This window comes from Barbatula barbatula, assembly GCF_947034865.1.
Source record: "Barbatula barbatula genome assembly, chromosome: 2".
NCBI classification, from domain to species: domain Eukaryota; kingdom Metazoa; phylum Chordata; class Actinopteri; order Cypriniformes; family Nemacheilidae; genus Barbatula; species Barbatula barbatula.
Window position 1 is genome coordinate 32210718 of NC_136767.1, and position 19310 is coordinate 32230027.

Below are 19310 nucleotides of genomic sequence, written 5' to 3' on the forward strand. Positions count from 1 at the left end.
TACAATGAAGTGTCACCTCTGTTTTGTGACAAGGTATGCAGAGAGTTTCCTCCGAGAGGCGGTCGGTCAGTCGGGGTGACCGCTGTGACCTGTGTCATTCCTCTGTGCTGTCTGGACAATGGTAAAAATGTGCCCTCGCCACTGCAATGTGACAAAACCGAGACAAATATTTAACATCGGTTTGGCCCTGTTTTATGGTAGGTAGCAATTTTCTGCTGTCTGCGTGTTCGTTTACACCAAACAAACAGAGAACAAAAGATCCTGTGGCATTCCACAGCGGCTCTGTCTCCACGCTCCACACAGATGGTCTGCTATACAAAGGTGGACCACCTCAAAGAACTGAGGAAATAAACTCTCGGACAATTAAATGGAGAATAGCACAGATTCCAGGTCTTTCCCTGTTCGAGCGGGACACATGCCGGCCCAGGGCCAGTGCGAAGTTCTAAAATGCTTGTAAGTAAAACGTAATGTTTCCTTGTTTTGTGCCACACTGTAGTATGTTTATTGTATGTTATGTGCATCGAGATACACTGTTTTATTGTGCAATGTATAAGTACGGAGGCTTTCACGAGGAAGACGCACAAACACGCACAACCGTGCAGAGCTCTCCGCTTGAAAACTTTCAAATGATTGAGATTATTTGAATTGTAGCCACTAGAGGGATACACAAACACGGACACACACACACACACACGCACACACACGCAGCAGTTTTCAACTCTGGAAACACTATCCGGCACTTGGAGGAGTGTGCGTGGAAATGTGCGTGCGCGCTTTACCTGTGACTTCAGCTCAGCACAATAGGAGGATCGCAGGGAAACTCTTGTAGGACTGAAACATGGGCTGTTCTGCTCTCGTGCGAGGATCACTCTCACTCATATAGGACTGAAGGATCTCCTCCAGCGCTCACTGCACATCCGTGACGAGACGCGATGCTCTGGACCCCTCCGAACCTCCTGCAGACCATCTCATCCAACTTCAGCGCACGCACTGATACTGTGCAATCCTCACATGTGACAGCTCGGCATGTTTGGACGGGACAGCTTTCTTAAACATTGTTTTGCGAGTTGAACAGAAGACGGGACGACTTATCGATTAGCGATCGATCGGCGGATCGCGTCAATGAGCCAAACCTGAATATTCGCTTTTACCTCCGGAAACCTAGGCTACTTTATGAAACAGAAGAAAGCCTTTTGGGGTTCGTGTATCTGGAACTTTCGTGCTTGACAAGCGATTGTGAAATAAGACGACAAACAACCAAAAACAACAAGTGGGGACACTTTGGAGAGGAAGAGCGCGTCCGTGCGCATTTCTCCGGGACATTATTCCGTCCATCGGTATCATAATCTCTAGCGTTGAATACAATGAAAGTTTGGACTTTTCTCCAGTGTCTGGCCGTCCTGCTCATCCTGTGTGTGGGATCAGACTGCGGGACGGTCCGGAGAAAGACGCGCTCCAAGCGCGAGCTGGTGAAGATAAGGGAAGCCAAAGCGGTCTTCCCGGGGGCTTGTGCCACCCGGCTGCCCCGGGGCAAGCGCTCCCTCCCCACGCTGGACCGCCGGCTTCCTCGCCAGCGCCGCCGCTCCTCTCCGGTGGAGGACGCGAGCTCCCATCGGGGTAAACCAGTTTATTTTACGGGCAGAGGAGATCAGCTGAGACTCAAACCCGGCGTGGAGATACCGAGGGGGAATTTTTCTCTTCAGATGTGGGTCAAGCCGGAGGGTGGTCAGCGCTCCCCCACCGTTATAGCTGGTATGGACAGATTTATGTTCAAGTTTAATGCATGTTTTGTGCCAGAATAGTGCATGTGAATTACGCATGTAAACCGTGTGGTGCTAACAACACGATAATCGTGCACAACTTGTGGAACATCGATAATCTCGATCAATGAAGTTTAAATGTCATGAAACGATCCCAAGTCAATCCAAACGATTAAACGAAACGCACGGTATGTATATGTGGAGATGCGGCGCGTAAAGTGGAAATCTGCTTTAAGCGCAAGACAGTACAGAGATGCAGTTGCTTATCTCCTTTGCACAGGCACTATATTGATTCATCGGCACAGAAAACCATGGTTTTGTTGCACTATGCACCTTAATTTTCCAAAAGACTTCTACGGCCAGAACGGCGTGAACTGATCCGCCAGAGCTCACACAGATCTCAAACAGGCGGACAGTACTGTTGACTTTTCCAGGGTTTTCCCTCCTCGCGCCTTTGCGCGTCTGGAGAGCCACGCGAACCCGCCCCTCTTTAAACCCCACGACCCTCAAATCCCTGAAAGACCCTAAATCCCCCACCCAACCCAATCTTCGGTCGGGCAGGAGGAGAAAAGGGGGGAAAGTGAGACATGCTTTCAGATTGCAGATGTTCGAAGCGTGCGCATCACCATGTGTCGCGCGTTGCGTTTGCGTTCTGTCAGCAAGCGCTGAATCTGAATATGCAATTATGCCCGCGCGTGCGTTGGTTTTTCAACGATTACAACATCTCCGACAGAGAGCGCGAAAATATTCCGCCTGTGAGACGTTTGCTTTTTACGCAGTCACGCACGGCTCGGTGAACTTCCACTACTGATTTACATCCGATGCCAGTGCACCCCCATCCAGCTTCCCACCACAGAGATGACATCATCTGTTTCAGGCTTGCAGTGGGAGAGCTGGTGAGTTTGCATGAATGCCTGAAATAAAGGCTATAACATCTCATGCAGCAGATCTATAAAACCCTGCGTAATGTATACAGTATTGACATGACATGCAGTGGAAAGTCACGATGTCAAGCTGAAAATAGTTGTGTGTAATTTCATTTGGGTCACACTTTACTTTAAGGTCCAATTCTCGCTATTAACAAACCTGAGATTAGAAAATTGCAAATCATTTCTGACTGTTGAAGCCCACTGTAATGAAATATCAGAATCTCTTAAAAAATCATGCGTGATGGGAAATTTGATTAGATCGTGGATAGTGTGCTTGTGGTGAAATCTGTACAGTATGGCTTTCAAGTGCATTGGGTTCTCCTGAGGCAATTCCTTTAACATATATTGACGTTTGCATCATTTTCCGAGACATCTGTATAAACTTTGGCTCCAGATATTTGCCCATGTCTGAATGCAAAATGGATTTGATGTGTAGTGTTTGCTCTGCTGTGTGATATTAAAAACATTCCGAAGTGATCGAAGGGCACTTGGGCAGATGTGCTCATGCTTAATCTCTTAAATCTAAGAACGAAAAACATACAGCAGTTTTGTTGTTTTGAGGGAAGCCAGTGTTTATTTTCCAGCATTTGTTTGTCATCAACGTTGTTGTTTTTGCACGGCAAATGATGTTTTTCTCTTGGCTTGGTGTCATGTTTTCATTCCGTGGTTATATAGTCTGGTTTAAAACGTATATGAGATTATATTGCCTTTGACAAAAGAGGGAAACACAAAGAAAATGAAACATGTCCTGCCAGCGTGAGTAAATTCAGCACCCTGAACAGCGCAGAGTCTCAGACAGCCGGATTTGGACGAGCGCTCTTTAGTCTATGAATATTATTTCGAGGGATGATTTCATCGGTGTTGCTGTAGTTTGTTGACTCTGAGCATTGGAAAAGGCACAGGATAAACCACATTGTCCTGTGATTTCGAGCAAACGTGATGAGATGATTTGCACTTTCCATCTGCTCGTGCGTCTGGAGCAGCAGAAAGTGCTTATCTGACACTCGTCTTCCATAACGCTGAGATAGGAACCCACTGAGACAGCAGATCTGATGTCTGATACTCTGCCAGTTTGACCTGTTATGAAACATCAAATGGTGTTTGTGTTTAAGAAGGCCGTTCAAGTAAACAGAGACTTATCCAACTGCCTGTCTGCCTGACTGTTTGTGTTTCTGTTGGTGTAGGTGTCTGTCTATCAAGCGTCTATTTCTGTCTATCGGCTCTGTCTGTCTGTTTGCGTGACACCTCTCTGTCTCTCTGCATGTGTCTTTCTGGATGCACGTCTCACTCTCTCTCTCTATCTATCTGTCTGTCTGTCTGTGTCTGTCTGTCTGCATGCATGTCTCCCTCTATCTGTCTGTCTATCTGCACGTGTCTGTCGGTCAGTCTGTCTGCATGCATGTATCGCTCTCTCTGTACTTCTATCTGAATGTGTTTGTCTGTCTGCATGCATGTCTTCCTTTCTTTGTTTGTCCTTTTGTATGTGTCTTTCTGTGTGTGTGTGTGTGTGTGTCTGTCTGTCTGCCTGCATTTATCTGAGTATCTGCAATTCTGCATGATTTTCTTCGGTCTCTATCTGTCTGTGTGCATGTGTCTGTGTGTGCATGTCTTCCGCTTTTTGTCTGTCTGCATGTGTGTTGTTGTAAGGGGATTTATTTGAATGGATTTTAAGTCGTGTGCAGTATCATTGAACATCGTTTTACTTCATTGAACATTTGATTTTGAAACGATGTCCGTCTTCACACGCTTGTCTTGTTGAATGTTTGTCTTCCTCTGGTTCTGAATGAGAGTCTGCTCTCAACGCGTCCACCTCTGCTCTTCAACAAGCAGAAACACGTTTTTCCCTTAATTATTTATCTAATATGTTTACCATAGAAAGACAAATGGCAAGTGTACAGTGAGTTTCCTTTCAACCTGAGACGGTTTGCACGGTTTTGTTTGTATGCAAATGACTGTGTGTGTGTCTGTATGTGTTGTTGGAGAGAAAGAGTGTGTGTGTGTGTGTGTGTGTGTGTTTAACTGCACCGTACGGTTCTTCTGGAAAAATTTAATGTGTTAGATTAATTGAGCGTGTCAGACCTCTGACAGCTGTTTACATAATAGATCCTTCAGGCATTTTACCACACCTTTTACTATGAGTGTGTATGTTGACAGATGGCAGAGATTTCTGATGGTGTCATGACTAGCCCATAATGTTTAACAGGGCTGACCCCTCGTACACCCCCCACCAGCTTCCCATTCAATGTTGACCCGGAGCGTCTGAGTATATTCCCGTTGTCAGAAGTCAAGTTTTACTTCCATAAGCAAACGCTTGCTTTTCTTGTGTATCGGATGTTGGTGTGCCCTGTTGATCTGCTTTAGATGAACAAATGAACCAAATATACCTTTAGATTTCATAATCTCTTGATCTCACATGACAACTCTGATGGCCTACCTGACATATTTGTTCTGCGTTCTCGATCGCAGGTCTCTTCGACAAATGCTTCTACGCCTCTAGCGATCGCGGATGGCTGTTGGGGATCAAAGCTGTGAGTGAACAGGGAAACCGTGACCCGCGTTTTTTCTTCTCCCTAAAGACGGACCGAGCGCACAAAGTGACGTCCGTTTACTCGAACGCCCGCTACACACCCGGCCAGTGGGCACATGTGGCTGTGACTTACAACGGCCTCTATATGAAGCTTTATGTCAATGGTGCTCAGACAGCGGTTAGCAGAGAACAGTCAGGTGATGTCTTCAGCCCTCTAACTAAAAAGTGTAAGGTAAGTTTAATTCTTTTCACTTTTAGCAGTTTACCCAGAGGAAAATGTGAGACTTGAGTTCTCGATTTTTTTCTCAAACAATTACTTGGAAGAAAAACAGACACAAATGAAATGAATGTGGATTGTAGAGGTGAAATCATCTGGATTTGAGTAAATGTGATGAGAAATGTTTGAGTTGATATTGAGATCTTCAGTAATATCGACGTTTGATTGCAGACGAGACGAATCTGAGCTCAGTTTGACACGCTGTTGACGTCTCTTCTCAAACTCTCATGACATTTGTGGCATTTCTGACTCTTTGTTTAGACATTTGCTCTACATTTAATCTCATTGATGTACAGAATAAATATTTATGATATTAAAGTTTTCTTTCTTACATTTTTGGACATTCAAGGTTCATGCGATCTATTACATTTTCTTGTTAATAAATAGGAAAATGTGTCATTTTTAAGCCTTTTTCAAGTAGCCATATGGACTCTACAGTTTCTGCATTTTAAACTTCGATAGACAAAAGAATATTAAGTACATTAGAATATATTCAATAAATGATCAACGTTAACTAAATTTGTTCAGAAAATGCAAGTTTTTAAAATGTAAAACATTCTGGTATTATTACTCGTACGCAGAGATGTAACTGGAACACTGAGCTCAAAACAACAGTTTAACAGTCACTAAAAATTGTGGTGTACATTTGATAGTTTTTGTCCTCACGAACCAAGTTCCAGATGTAGTCACCCATCATCGCTTCATCCCACCTTTTGTAGAATTTTCTGCTAGTGATTTATTTAAAAATGTTGTGAATTTCTTTTCAGTTTTTGTTTATTTGCAATATACCGTCAATAATGATATGAACTCAAAATGTATCCCTAAACACTACATTAAAACAGAACTCGGTAAAAAAATGATTCTGTGTCGTAGAAGATTGAATGTAATTAATTGAGTAAACTTTACTTAATACAATTGTGTTCTTATTCTCTTTAGACCAAAACTTAAGTTAAAATTATAGAAAAATTTCGGAATTCTAAATGAGCAGTGAATTAAGAGTTCCCAGCATGCTTTGCATGAGACAGCATTAAGAAAGTAATTTTTGTGAAAAACTGCTGTTTTATGTGCTTTACAATAAAATGAAGCACTCGATAGTGTTTATTGTTCAGTTGTCTTCAAGATTTAGGAGAGATGCTGTTTATATTTTTGAGTTCGGTGCTTACCATCGTTCAGAAGAGCAGTGATGCTTCTAATGCCAGTACTGAGACGACTCTCATCTTATTTGTACATCATAGATGTTGTAAACTATAATTAATGTTAACCTGAAGTTATGAAAGATCAAGCAGTTAACTCCAAACCTCAAATTAATATTTCTTCTCGATTAGTTTTTAAGATTTCATTTGACATGGCCTTAAATAATTCAAGTAATTTGACTTAAGTCATAGAATATTGCGTTAAAAATATATTTTAAAGTACTTAAAAAATGTAACAATATTACACAAAATATTTTGAAGTAAATATCCGTGTACATTTTTTACAGTGCAATGCTATATGAAAATAGACATTAACACAATAACTGTACAAGAACTACAAAAAGGTCGGGCAGAATAATTAGTTACATTGTGGATGTACACGCAAGCACGTACACACACACACACACACACACACAAGCTCACGAGCACACACACACAGTTATTTTGATAAATGTAATCCATTGATCTGATCTGGACTGGCAGGTGCTGATGGTGGGTGGAAACGCTTTAAATCATAACTACAGAGGCTCTGTGGAGCGTGTGGGTCTGTGGCAGCAGGCCGCGTCTCAGCGACAGATCATCAGGGACATGCACGGATGGGAAGACCCCGATGACCTGTTCGACCTGGTGATCCTCGAGACCTTCGAGCACCCGACGCGCAAGTGGCTCCCCGTGAAGGACGGCAGTTTCCCGATGCCGGACGCGGGTCCCCGTGCCGGCCTGGGCTCTCTGGACACCACCTTGGAGCCTCCTGCCTGCGGGCAGACGGTGTGCGATAACACGGAAGTGGTGCGCAACTACAATCACTTCTGGAGCTTCCGCCGTCCCAAAACGGTGCAGTACCGCGTGGTGAACGTGTTCGACGACCTTCGGCGCAAACCCACGGTCACGGACCAGCAGATTCACCTGCAGCATCAGCATCTGAACGAGGCCTTCAGCATGTACAACATCACCTGGGAGCTGAGCGTGCACAACGTGAGCAACTCGTCTCTGTTCAGCCGCCTGGTGCTCGCCAACTGTGACATCAGCAAGGTGGGCGATGAAGATTGTGACCCGGAGTGTAACCACACCCTGACCGGCTTTGATGCCGGTTATTGCAAGCCTAGGACCCGGTGTCCTGACCATAAACAGGGCAACGGCGTCTGTGACCCAGAATGCAACAACGAGAGCCATGGGTATGATAGTGGCGACTGCTGCAACCCCAACATCACCGACGTGACCAAGACCTGCTTCAATCCAACTTCTCATCTGAGGTGAGACGTCTTCAATTTGTCTTATTTGTCATTTAAAACATGTTTTAATATTTCAAAATGATGGCAGGTGGGTTGCAACAGAAAATGATTTGGATCCTTCAAAAAGTTTTGGAGAGTCAATGTTCAAGATCAAAGCAGAATGTGCAACATGCATGTTCAATATCATTGATATTGATTTTACAAACTTAAAACGATCGTGTCGCATACCGCATATCTTATAAATAGTGAGACAAACGATTTTCTTTTTGTTTTGCTGGAGATGTGAGACCTCTTCTATTCTCTCGTCTCCTTTCAATGCAACTTTCTTCCAAATCTCCAAATCTGTCTGCTCAAGAAGCACTAAAGGTTTATTAAAAGGTAGCGATTGAAGAGCGCACAGAGACAGCGACCGTGTCTTTCTAGAGAGTCTCTAAAGACTGATGATGATTCCCTCTCGAGTCTCTGTCAAGCCCTCGGTTATTACAGCGAGATCTCGTCTTGAGAAATCTTTTCTCCCTGTGAGAGGAACTGTTTACTGACTGCTGTACCATGATCTGCTCGCAGTTTAAACATCAGCGCTTGAGCCGAAAAGATAAAAAGGAAATTGGATTTCTAAATCCAAGTACCTGAGGCTGCCGCGGAGCAACACAACATGTTTACAGAATAGAAAGACGCTCTGAGATCGGGAAGGCTGAAGCGTTCGTTTGTTTTACAACAATAGGAACAGCCCGAGGACTCGCTGAATCATCTACTTAAGATACGAGATATTTGCTTTGTGGAGGATTTAGTGTATTGAACTAAATAAGTGTTTTATCTTAGTTGGGAGGAATTCAAAACTACAAAGTAAAATCGTTTCAAGAAAGCTTATTTAGTTTGTGTTTAGACCCGTGTCTGCGCAACAGTTTTGTTTTCGGATGCAAGTCATAACGTTTTGTTTAGAGAAGCGCACGCAGGGTTCATGGAAAACTTTTGACGGAGAAAAGAGTGAATGAATCGATAAGTGATTTAATCCGGATGAATCATCCCAGTATTCCAGGAATCCTCTTTGATTGAGTTTCTCTTTCAAGGGAAAGTCAATGTTTTCTAAGAACTATTTCGAAAGCCATCCAGACCATTACAACACTTCTTCGAGTGACGCCCTGTGCGGCCTTTTCATGACATCAGTCAAGCAGGTGGTTTTTCGTAAATATTGTCCCATCGCAATCATCGGGAGATAATTGATCAGCGGATTTGACAGAAATCAGCCAAAGCTGAGCTTTCAAAGGAAATGTTAGGATGAGCGGGAGAACGATGCGAGTGTTAGTGAGTGAGAACAGAAGGAGACTCTTGAGATAAGAACCCCCAGCGGTTGTTTATTTTTCTTTGATTGTGATGACCGCGCCGCAAAACCTTCCTTGACATTCTTGCTTAATTGAGAAAATTCTGCATGAATGGTGCGCGGCGTGCGTGGCTCAACAGCGGCTGTGTGGTCTGAGGTTTATTTTTGTAGACTCGGAGCCTGTTACCACTTTGCTTGTTTAGAAATCCAGCAAACAGAAGACCACGCCAGCCTGAGTGCTCTCGCGTGTGTCGTTTAAACTCAGAATACAGAATACGGTTTTACTTTTGTTTAAGAAAGTAGATTTCTCAGTGTGCATGCAAATGTTTTTCACTGAGGTTTGAGATCTTTGTCACCACCTAGTGAAGACAGAACTCCAGCACTCTTGAGCGGTCACATTCTTTTCTTTTTGTCTGGTTTCAATTTGTTGTAGTTGTGCCCTTTCGCTGAATGTTTAAGTCTTTGAGATTTCATTTCTGTTAGTTATGTATTCAAGATTAATGAAATAAAAACTAGCTATTTACACGTTTCTATTCATTGAAAACAACTAAAAGATCAGTCTGAATGTTGAGTCACTTCACATAATTATTAACCGAAAGAGAACCCTATAAACTAAACAAAAACTATTGAGCAAAGTAAACAGTTCAATGACAGAAGCAAATAACACAATTGCATAAAATGACTCAACAACAAACTCATATTAACAGTGAATACTAAAAATATAGAAATTAAAGGAATACAAATATTGTTATAATTTATTACAATATTTAATTATTTTATTTTAATTATGATGTTTTACTGTACAAACAGTATCATAGCTATTATGTTGTACTTTATTTTATTATTTATTGATTTATTCGATTTTTTATATTTTACTCTATATACATTATTAAAGCAATTATTTATTGCTGCACTTTATTATTTATAATTTTAGTTCATATTTTACTAAATAACCATTTTTATAGATATAAATATATTTATTTTAATATTTTATCATAGCACCGCTGATGCTTCTTAACCCAAAAGTGAAATGTTCTACGAATAAAATTAATCTTTATGGTATATACGCTCATCCCTGTCGGTAAACGCGTCTTTACATTGTTAACGTGTAATAATCAAAAATGTGTATTTGTCATGATTTGGCCACATGTGAAAGGTCCATGTCGTGTGCTGGGGTCAGTGATGAATGGACGGTGTCACGGGGTCATCTCGTGGAGGTCCGGTACTTTACAGTTGAGTGCTGGAGTCCACAAACATAACGTACGTTAATGGTTTTGCCCTTCTGGTGTGAAATGGTTTCTCTCATTAATGCACCTGTCTCTGGAAAAACACTTACACGCGTGCACACCTGCCGCCGCGAAAGCTCATCGAGGACCAGACTGAGGAAAGACAGAAGAAATAAGGTTGATATTTTGATTGACGGCGTTCCAGGATCGGGATGATCTGAGCTTGTATATCAGGAAGGTTTTGGATGTCTCCGAATCTTTTTATTGTGGAAATCTCTCTCATAGCAACGGCTCAACACACTAGACAGCTGCTCTTTTCCTCTCCTCGCATCTCTCTGTGACGTAGTGTGTCATCTCAACCCGAAGGAGTTGCGAACCCGGGCAGTTTTCCAGCGGGGTTGTCTTGAGGGGAAGATTCAGGGAGGTTAGAGAATGATACTCGAGATATTTAAAGCACTCTTGTCTCACGTGTCTGTTGTAATGTGTCACATTTTGAAACAAGGTGTTGTCGTCTCAGAAGTGAAGGGTTTGTCACACAAACGTTAGAGCGGAAGGTGCGCGAGGAGGAAATTCCTCATCTCTGTGATGTCTTGTCTCATGGGAAACACTGATCTTCAGGTCAACTGAAGACGGAGAATGTAAACTTTTAAGAAAGGGTTAAGAAAGCTGAGCGGTATAAGCACAAAATGATCAAATTAAAAACATCAAAACATTATACTATACAGTATATGTGGGCAGCTCAACCAATAGGATTAAGCGGATGTTATTTATCTTTAAAAATCCCGGAGCTCTACGATGCACATCTTGAATTTGTCGATTATCTATGTTTGTGAATCTCTTCTATAGAAGAAATAAAGTCATACAAGTTGTAGATGACGTTGGAGAGAGCAAACGATGACAGAATTATTATTTTTGGATGATCAAATAAATAACCCTCCACCTATCTTTTCAAAGCCTGCGATACTGCGCCAAGTAGAGCATTACACCAACTCATTTCACTAATTCACGAAGTTGATATTTATTATGACGACAAATAAATATTGTATAAAACATTGTGTACATTTCTTATACTTATCTCCCTCCTTAACTGTCGAATGAAAAGATTTGTTTATTTGGAGACGGTTTCATTCCGCTCCGTGCTTTGTTACAATATAACAGTTTATATTTAATTGAATATTCATTGTATAGCAGTTGTATTCAATTAAAATAAATCTACTCAACGGTTATTGATTCTTTGTAGAGATCAATCGAACATTTTGATTGGACCACATAACGCTTATGTTTACACTTTATTTCACACACCTGAATCCGTTCTGTTCATTCCGAAGAGAATATCTCATTACGGAGCATCTGACGTTGTTTTGTACAAGCAGATAGCTGTGCGTGTTGAATAAACATTTGTGATACAAGCAGATTTTTTCCAAACAAGACAGGAAAGGATGGGAGATGTCTGTTTACCAGACACATTGCAAGTCTTGGCCTCTCTCCTGCTGTCAGTTTTCTTTAGCGTTGCCTTCTGTTTGTTTCTTGCTGCAGGGCTTATCTGGACGTGAAAGAGCTAAAAGAGATCCTCAATGTGGATGGATCCACACACCTCAACATTTTCTTCGCCAATTCCTCAGATGAAGACCTGGCTGGAGTCGCCACCTGGCCGTGGGACAAGGAGGCGCTGACGCATCTAGGTACGGAGAAATGACTGCACGAACGCGCTCCAGGTCAAAGATTGCAGTTTTTTCACGCTGACTCAGCTTTTGTGGGGTGCACGCTGTGTTCTACTGCTGTGTTTTATGGCCGGCACAACTGATTCAGTTTATCGAGTTTGGTGCCAACAGTTGGAATGATCTTTCCAACCACACTCTTCCTTCCTGTCACAGGTGGCATTGTTCTGAATCCATCTTTCTACGGTACCTTCGGTCACACTCACACCATGATCCATGAGATCGGTCACAGTCTGGGTCTGTATCACGTGTTCCGGGGAGTCTCCGAGATTGAGTCCTGTAATGATGCCTGTATGGAGACCGAACCTTCGCTGGAAACTGGAGATCTGTGCGCCGACACCAACCCTACACCCAAATACAAGCACTGCAGAGACCCTGAGCCCGGGAACGAGACGTGTGGACATCAAAACTTCATTCATACGCCGTTTAACAATTACATGAGTTATGCAGGTATGTTAATAAAACTGAGATTTAAAAAATCATGTCTTTATTATGTTATCATGGTTTTTTTTGTTTTTTTTGTGTAAGTTAACTACATTTTTTGAGCTATTATATCTTAAATCCAGACGAATGTAGTTTGATTGATATTAAAATTGAAAGCACATAAAAAAAACATGATTTTTGAAAACTTTATCTCATTTTGGAACCAAACTCTTCAAATATATATGAAAACCCAGGTAACACAGTTACAACAGTTTTGACGATATACCTGGACCGGGGCTATTTTCGTCACCACGACGTACCAAATAACGTTCCAGCAACGTAACCTTGTCATTCTCATATTCGTTGTGACAATGTATCATTGGATGTTGCTGGTACGTGGTGGTTACTTCCTAAAAATGTACCATATTCCACCATATTGGACACAGAAACATACTAAATAACATTTCTGGGACGTGACGAGTACGTCCCAACTAACAAACAGGCACGTTGTGGAAATGTTTTTTATAATTAAATTTAAACACATTTAAATTAATTTGTGATTTAACCATTTAAGTTAAAGATTACATTTTATGCATTTCCAATTCAAATATGTATAAAGCTAAGTATAGCGATTAATTAAACTCAACACAGCACAAAAGACCAGTATACAACGTTGCTACAACGTTCTCCAAGAGATTAATGCTACGTTCCAGAGAACTCAGATTTTGGGTATTGCCGACCTCAATCCTGGAAGTAAACGTCTGGAACGGCAAACAAAGTTGGTTATCCGACCTCTGAACGTGGGGCAGATCGATAATCCCCGACTTCGGCGAGACCCATCATTTGACGTCATGGATAAGATGGCGACAAGCCCTTGCAACCTTATGTCCACCATAGACAAGCTTTAAACAATTTTTATAACATGGAATTTGTATGAACATGAACGTTAATATATCCAGAATATCACGATAACATAAACTGCTGTTACGTTCTACAGCGTCTCACAGTATCATCATGTGGTTAACATGCGAACGTGACGCGTGGTTGACTGGAACGTATTGAGGTCTGAAGTGGGATATTTTACGACATTATAATCCGAGTTGTCTTGAACCCAGCAAAATTGACGACGTTATTTGAGCTACGACGTATACGTTTCTGGAACGTTAGCAATAATTCTAAGAAATGGAACGTTGCCAAGATGTCCTCAGAACGTGGTCACAAACTAATGTCACAGTGACCAAATGTAGACAAACTGGCGACGACGTCAGAACGTACTGTGTTTGCAGGGTAAGCATGGACATTTTCTTTGCATACAGAAAAAGTTTTCATCATTTCATCAATGCTAATATTTCTTTTAAAAATGTTGCAGATTGATTGATTATATTTATATACTGTATGACTGTCAAATAGCTGAAGTGAATCTCTATCACCTCACTCCACAGATGACGACTGCACTGATTCATTCTCACTTAATCAGGTGGCTCGTATGCACTGTTACCTGGATCTCATCTACCAGACCTGGCAACCCAACCACCGGCCCCCTCCGGTCCCCCTGGCACCTCAAGTGGTGGCACAAAATCGGTTCTCCATTACTCTGGAGTGGTTTCCGCCCATCTCTGGTCACTTTTATGACAGGTGAACTGAGGCCGCAGTGTCTACAGATACAGTATATTGGGTTGCATGTAGTAAAATACTGCCGGGCATGTGATCCGCCCCCGGGGGAGATGCCGTTGAACATACACATAGTTGAAATACTGGACGGCAGAATATAAATATTGACGTAAGCGGAGAGGGGATCTGTCCAAACGTGTTCTGTTTGGCAAATATTGAAGGTGGAGACATTTGGTAAATAGTTTGTGTTGGGGTACGCCGACCGAATAGATGGGAGGACGTGTGGAAAAGCTAGCAAAACAACCCAGAATTCTTAGCGTCTGCCAAACAGACACTTTCTTCAATTACTAACACATGCTGTCAATTATTAGCGCCGTTTCCAACCTGTGTTGTAGATACAGTGGAATTTGTTCAGCATCGTCCGGTTGGCAATAAATGTTTAGTGACTCAGAGGTCAGGCTTATTTTGTATCTGTTTATGAATCAGAGGTAAATAGCAGTCATATTTCTGAGAGCCGTGATGTGAGAAACAGGTGGAATTGACTGAAGCGATGAGACATGTCCAGACATGTACGCCCTCATTTGTTTACATGCATACAACATTGAAACAACATGATAGCCCGAATGTTTCGTCAGAAAACAGATCATGCTGTTATCATCTCGCTCATTCGACTGATTCATTTTATTCTCACAACAGACCTGTTGTATTACAGGACAAGCACAACACAAAAAATATTCTTAAATCAAGATACATTAACCTGAGATTCAAATTGTCCTAAGATATTAAATGTGAATAAATCAAAATTTAGTGAGTTTATGCTTAAAAACAAGAAAATCTCAAAGAGGTAGAAAACAAACATGATGAAAATCTCCTTTGTGTGATTTTTTACTCACCCACATGACGTTAAACATGTTTAGAGAACTTCTGGTGTCTTCGGAGCAAGACCAATAATATATTTAGGTGACATTCAGGCCTCCTCATAGACATCATGGTTTCAGTTGTTGTCAAGGTCCAGAAAAGCACTAAAGACTTGGTTACATTGGTCCGTCTGCTCATAGTAGATCGGTTGAATTTATTTGAAGTGATGAGAATGTTTTATGTGCTAAAAACAAACTAGAATACCAACTTTAACAAATGTATTCTCCTCTGTCTTGTCAGTGTATGGCACGCATTCACGAGAGCACTTTGACGCAAGTGAGTCAGAGTCCCAGCGTCCAATAGGGACCCCATGCAACATTCGGCGCACAAATCTAATACGCATGCATCAAAGTGCTCTCCTCCAAGAAGACGAAGAAGAAGTGCTCTTGTGAACGCGTGCCATACACTGACAAGACAGATGAGAACTTATTGATTAAAGTCGCTATTTTGGTTTGTTTTTCGCACTTAAAAGATTCTCGTCGCTTCAGAACAATTCAACTGATCCAGTATGAGCGGATGGACCAATGTAACCATGTCTTTAGTGCTTTTCTGGACCTTGACAACAACTGACACCATGATGTCTATGAGGAGGCCTGGAAATCTCTCGGATGTCTCCTAAATATGTTCATTTGTGCTCCGAAGACGCCGGAAGTTCTCTAAACGTGTTTAACGAGCTGTTTAAGATTCAGCGAATCACGTCTTTGTGCAAGTTGTGCATTGAATCTCTTTAGGAGAATTAAACACGGTTTTATTTTAGTGTAATATTGTATTTTCAATTGGTGCACTGTAAGTACTGTAGAGAGACCATAAATGTGTGGTTACTATGGGTTTGTCAGTAATAAAACCCATTATGATTTCTAGAGCATCAAACATGGTTTACTTTGGTGGGATTGGACCACATAAGAGTGACGTTTTAATGTTTTCATGACTATATTCTCAAATCTCTAAGTTGTATTCTCGCTCTCTCTCTTGGTTTCCTAGAGAAGTGGGATCAGTATGTGATAAATGTGCCGAGGGTCGCGTCCTCCTGCAGTACGCCTCCAATTCCTCGTCCCCTCGCCCCTGCTTGCCGTTTGGCCACTGGAGTCCCAGAGAAGCCGAGGGTGAGTTTATTCACCTGACACCATCACTCATCAAATCATTACTTTTAAATATTCTTGCTCGATTTTGGCTCCAGTTGATGCTTTTATGGAGTACAGTCATACTGTTGACTGCTTAACTGACGTATGTTGTGTCTAAGACAGCGGTGCCAAAAGTGCTTGAATATTACACATTTCTCACCAAATCTGATATAGAGATTGTGTCATAGTGATGATTTAATGGTCTGCTTTCTGGACTAATGTGATTCAAGCGAGGCCCTGAGAAAATATTTGCCGTCTCGTGTTAATCCACCTTCAGAATACTGTAACCTGGAACTAAAATAGAAACTGTCAATATTGCCACGTTCCTCTCTGAGGGATACTTGCTAGAAAGTCACATTCACATTGGGCTCTCCGGATCATTGGCATGTGCCTGCCGAAGTGTCACGAGTCTGTGACGATGGCGTCCCGATGGAGATGTTTGTTGTCTGCTGCCATGGCAAAAGTGTCTTGGTCCCCATGAGTAAGATTCTCATTTTTGAATTCTCCCAGTATTATGGGATGTCTGAATCTCCACGGTCAGTTTTTGAATTCTAGGGCGTTTAGAGATTATTTTGACAAAGAACATTTTTATGCTTTCCAAACAGGTTTCCCTCCTCTGCTATTGGTCAGCCAGATAAATACTCCCACCCCCAACCCCAATCTCTGTGAATCTCCAACAAATTGTTACACATTTCTATCTGTATGTATTCTATTGTTATAGATGTTCTATGTAAGAGCATCCCGAAACGCACTCTTCCTCACACACGTCTTTTCTTCTCGGAATGTCTTCCACTTGCTCTCAGAAAACGTGTGAAGCGATGTGTGATGTGGAATCTTTTCTTTTATAAATAGTCGACACAGCTGCGCTCCGACAGCTGCTTTATTAATGATGTTTTGTGAGCGTGGCTGGCATAAAATAGCCGTGCGTCTGTTAGTTCCAGTCACGTCTTGGAGGAATGTTCTTACGCTGCAAATCAGAGCTTTCCGCGTTCCTCTGGGAGTTTTGGACCGGTGATATATGGCGTATGTGTTTTTGTGGTCGGCACTCTGTGTTGGGAAACGACTGCATCCGTTTGTGAGCAGTGCATGTATTTTTTGCAATTGTAACGATTCTCACAGTCGGTATAATAAAAAAACGTAAAGAGTACATAACATGAGATCATGAAAATTACATTTCATGCAGTGTGCAATGTTGCTGTGTTTGAAAGCAAGCAGTCTGCCAGGTTTTAAATCCGAAGGTGAATGAATAACAAAGTTATTTGCTTGGAATAAAAGGGAGTCGACTCTGAATAACGCAAACGATTCGTCCCTAGTCCGATTCGTGAACCACCACAGATTTACGTAACTAGATATAGTCCACATCTACGTTTTGCTAGGACTGCCTGCGAAAACGTCACTCTTCTCCACCAACACCTCATTCACAGTAGACCAATCACAGCAGACTAGACCATTTGTCCAATCACATCAGACTAGGCTAGCAGATTGGAGGGGATTAGACAGATGAGTCGCGGAATGAATCATTTGAGAGTCATTCAAAAAGTGAGATAAGAATAGTTATACACTAGTGTTGTTACACCTTCTATGTACATAAACATGTTATTGGACACGCCATAAACCAAAGTAGGACCTTAACAATCCCTAGTTATGAACTCTTTATGTTCAATCAAATCTTTCAAAACGTAAGCCTACTATTAAAAATGTTGTCCTAGTGGTTAGTTGTTGCAATAAGTTGAAATTGTTTCACTTATTTAGATGAGTTGCAATTATGTAAAACCTTTTTAAAAAATAGGGTTTCATTTCAAAGGACTTGTCAAGCCAATCTAATTGTAGCTACTGTTTTGTATTTGTGCCTCCAGCAGAAGATCATATTCTTTATCATTTGGATAACAAACCCTTGGAGACGGATGCGGGTCAAAGATCGCTGTTAAACCTTAATATTCAAAAGCCATAATTTCCCCCAGTCGAGCTATAGATGGAGATAGACCGCTCTTCATGACCCGTCAGGCAGCGAAAGCTCGCCCCTCTCATAAAAATAAATACACGCGCACACTCTCTCTCGCACAAACATCAGCACATGCTGCGCTCAGCACTTGTTGCCAGGCAATGCAGAGACATGCCTGGGCTTGCCGCTGTTTGGAACGCTTCCCTGCCCCTTGAACGCGCCCCTCTTGCGCCAGTGTTTTTCCTGAACGAAGACCCCGGCGCAGCTGCTTGGCTCTCTGTTTGTTTGTGCTCCTTGGCCAGGGACTGCTTTGCTGTGGCCACCCTCCCACAAAACTCCCTCTTCTGCAGCCGAGAGCGGGCATCCACTTGGCACGGATGCTCCACCTGTCGGCCGTTGGGTTCATTGGTTTTGCGCCTCCCGTTGATTGAAGGGAAAGTTCAACACTATCATTGTGTATTCATCCTCATGTCATGTCAAACCTGTACAAGTTTCTTTCTTCAACAGACCACAAAAGAAGATTTTTTTAAGAATGTTGATAATGTTGACTTCCATTGTATGAACAATTCTTTCATATACAGGTTTTCAACCACATGAGAATGAATAAACGATGACAGAATTGATATGTTTGGGTGATGTGTCTCTTAAAACCCCTCTTTGTATTTACCCAGAAAATCCCTCTAATAAATCTTCATCTGCTGCAGAAAACAACCAAGAATGTAAAACAAGACAAGAAGCACAATGTTAAAATAATATGGGGGAAACCGTAGAAAATCACAAGTGGTGTGTGACGTGCAAGCAGCGGATGCTCGGCACTGATTGAAAGCAGTTGACCGCAGGCCGATCAGAGATTGAACAGCAATGGGACGGAATGAGAGCTGGATCTCTCGATGAGAATCTGGCAAGTGGTCCATGTGTGTCTGAATGTACATTGTGGAACACATTGAGCAGATGTTCAGTCAGAGTTCCTTTGAACAGCAGACTTTTCCTCCGTCTGCGAGGGAGGTTGATAAACTCCTCTTCCCGGAACATCGGTCCTGACATAACACAGTACAAACGCTTGCACGCGTGTTAATAACGTATTTGTACGTCTGGAGCTGTGTCACACAAACATT

General features: G+C 42.1%; 1 protein-coding gene across 1 annotated transcript in view; it reads left to right on the forward strand.

Moving 5' to 3' along the window:
- Positions 1-750: 750 nt before the first annotated feature.
- Positions 751-19310, forward strand: part of pappaa (pregnancy-associated plasma protein A, pappalysin 1a) — a gene marked incomplete at its 3' end in the record, with an annotated part of 56181 nt that continues 37621 nt past the window's right edge. Inside the window, exons 1-7 of the mRNA XM_079475016.1 lie at positions 751-1752; positions 5156-5448; positions 7170-7939; positions 11999-12144; positions 12337-12630; positions 14046-14238; positions 16114-16235. Coding sequence (XP_079331142.1) covers positions 1365-1752; positions 5156-5448; positions 7170-7939; positions 11999-12144; positions 12337-12630; positions 14046-14238; positions 16114-16235 — 2206 coding nt within the window. The 5' untranslated portion in view covers positions 751-1364. The remainder of the gene's footprint in view (positions 1753-5155; positions 5449-7169; positions 7940-11998; positions 12145-12336; positions 12631-14045; positions 14239-16113; positions 16236-19310) is intronic.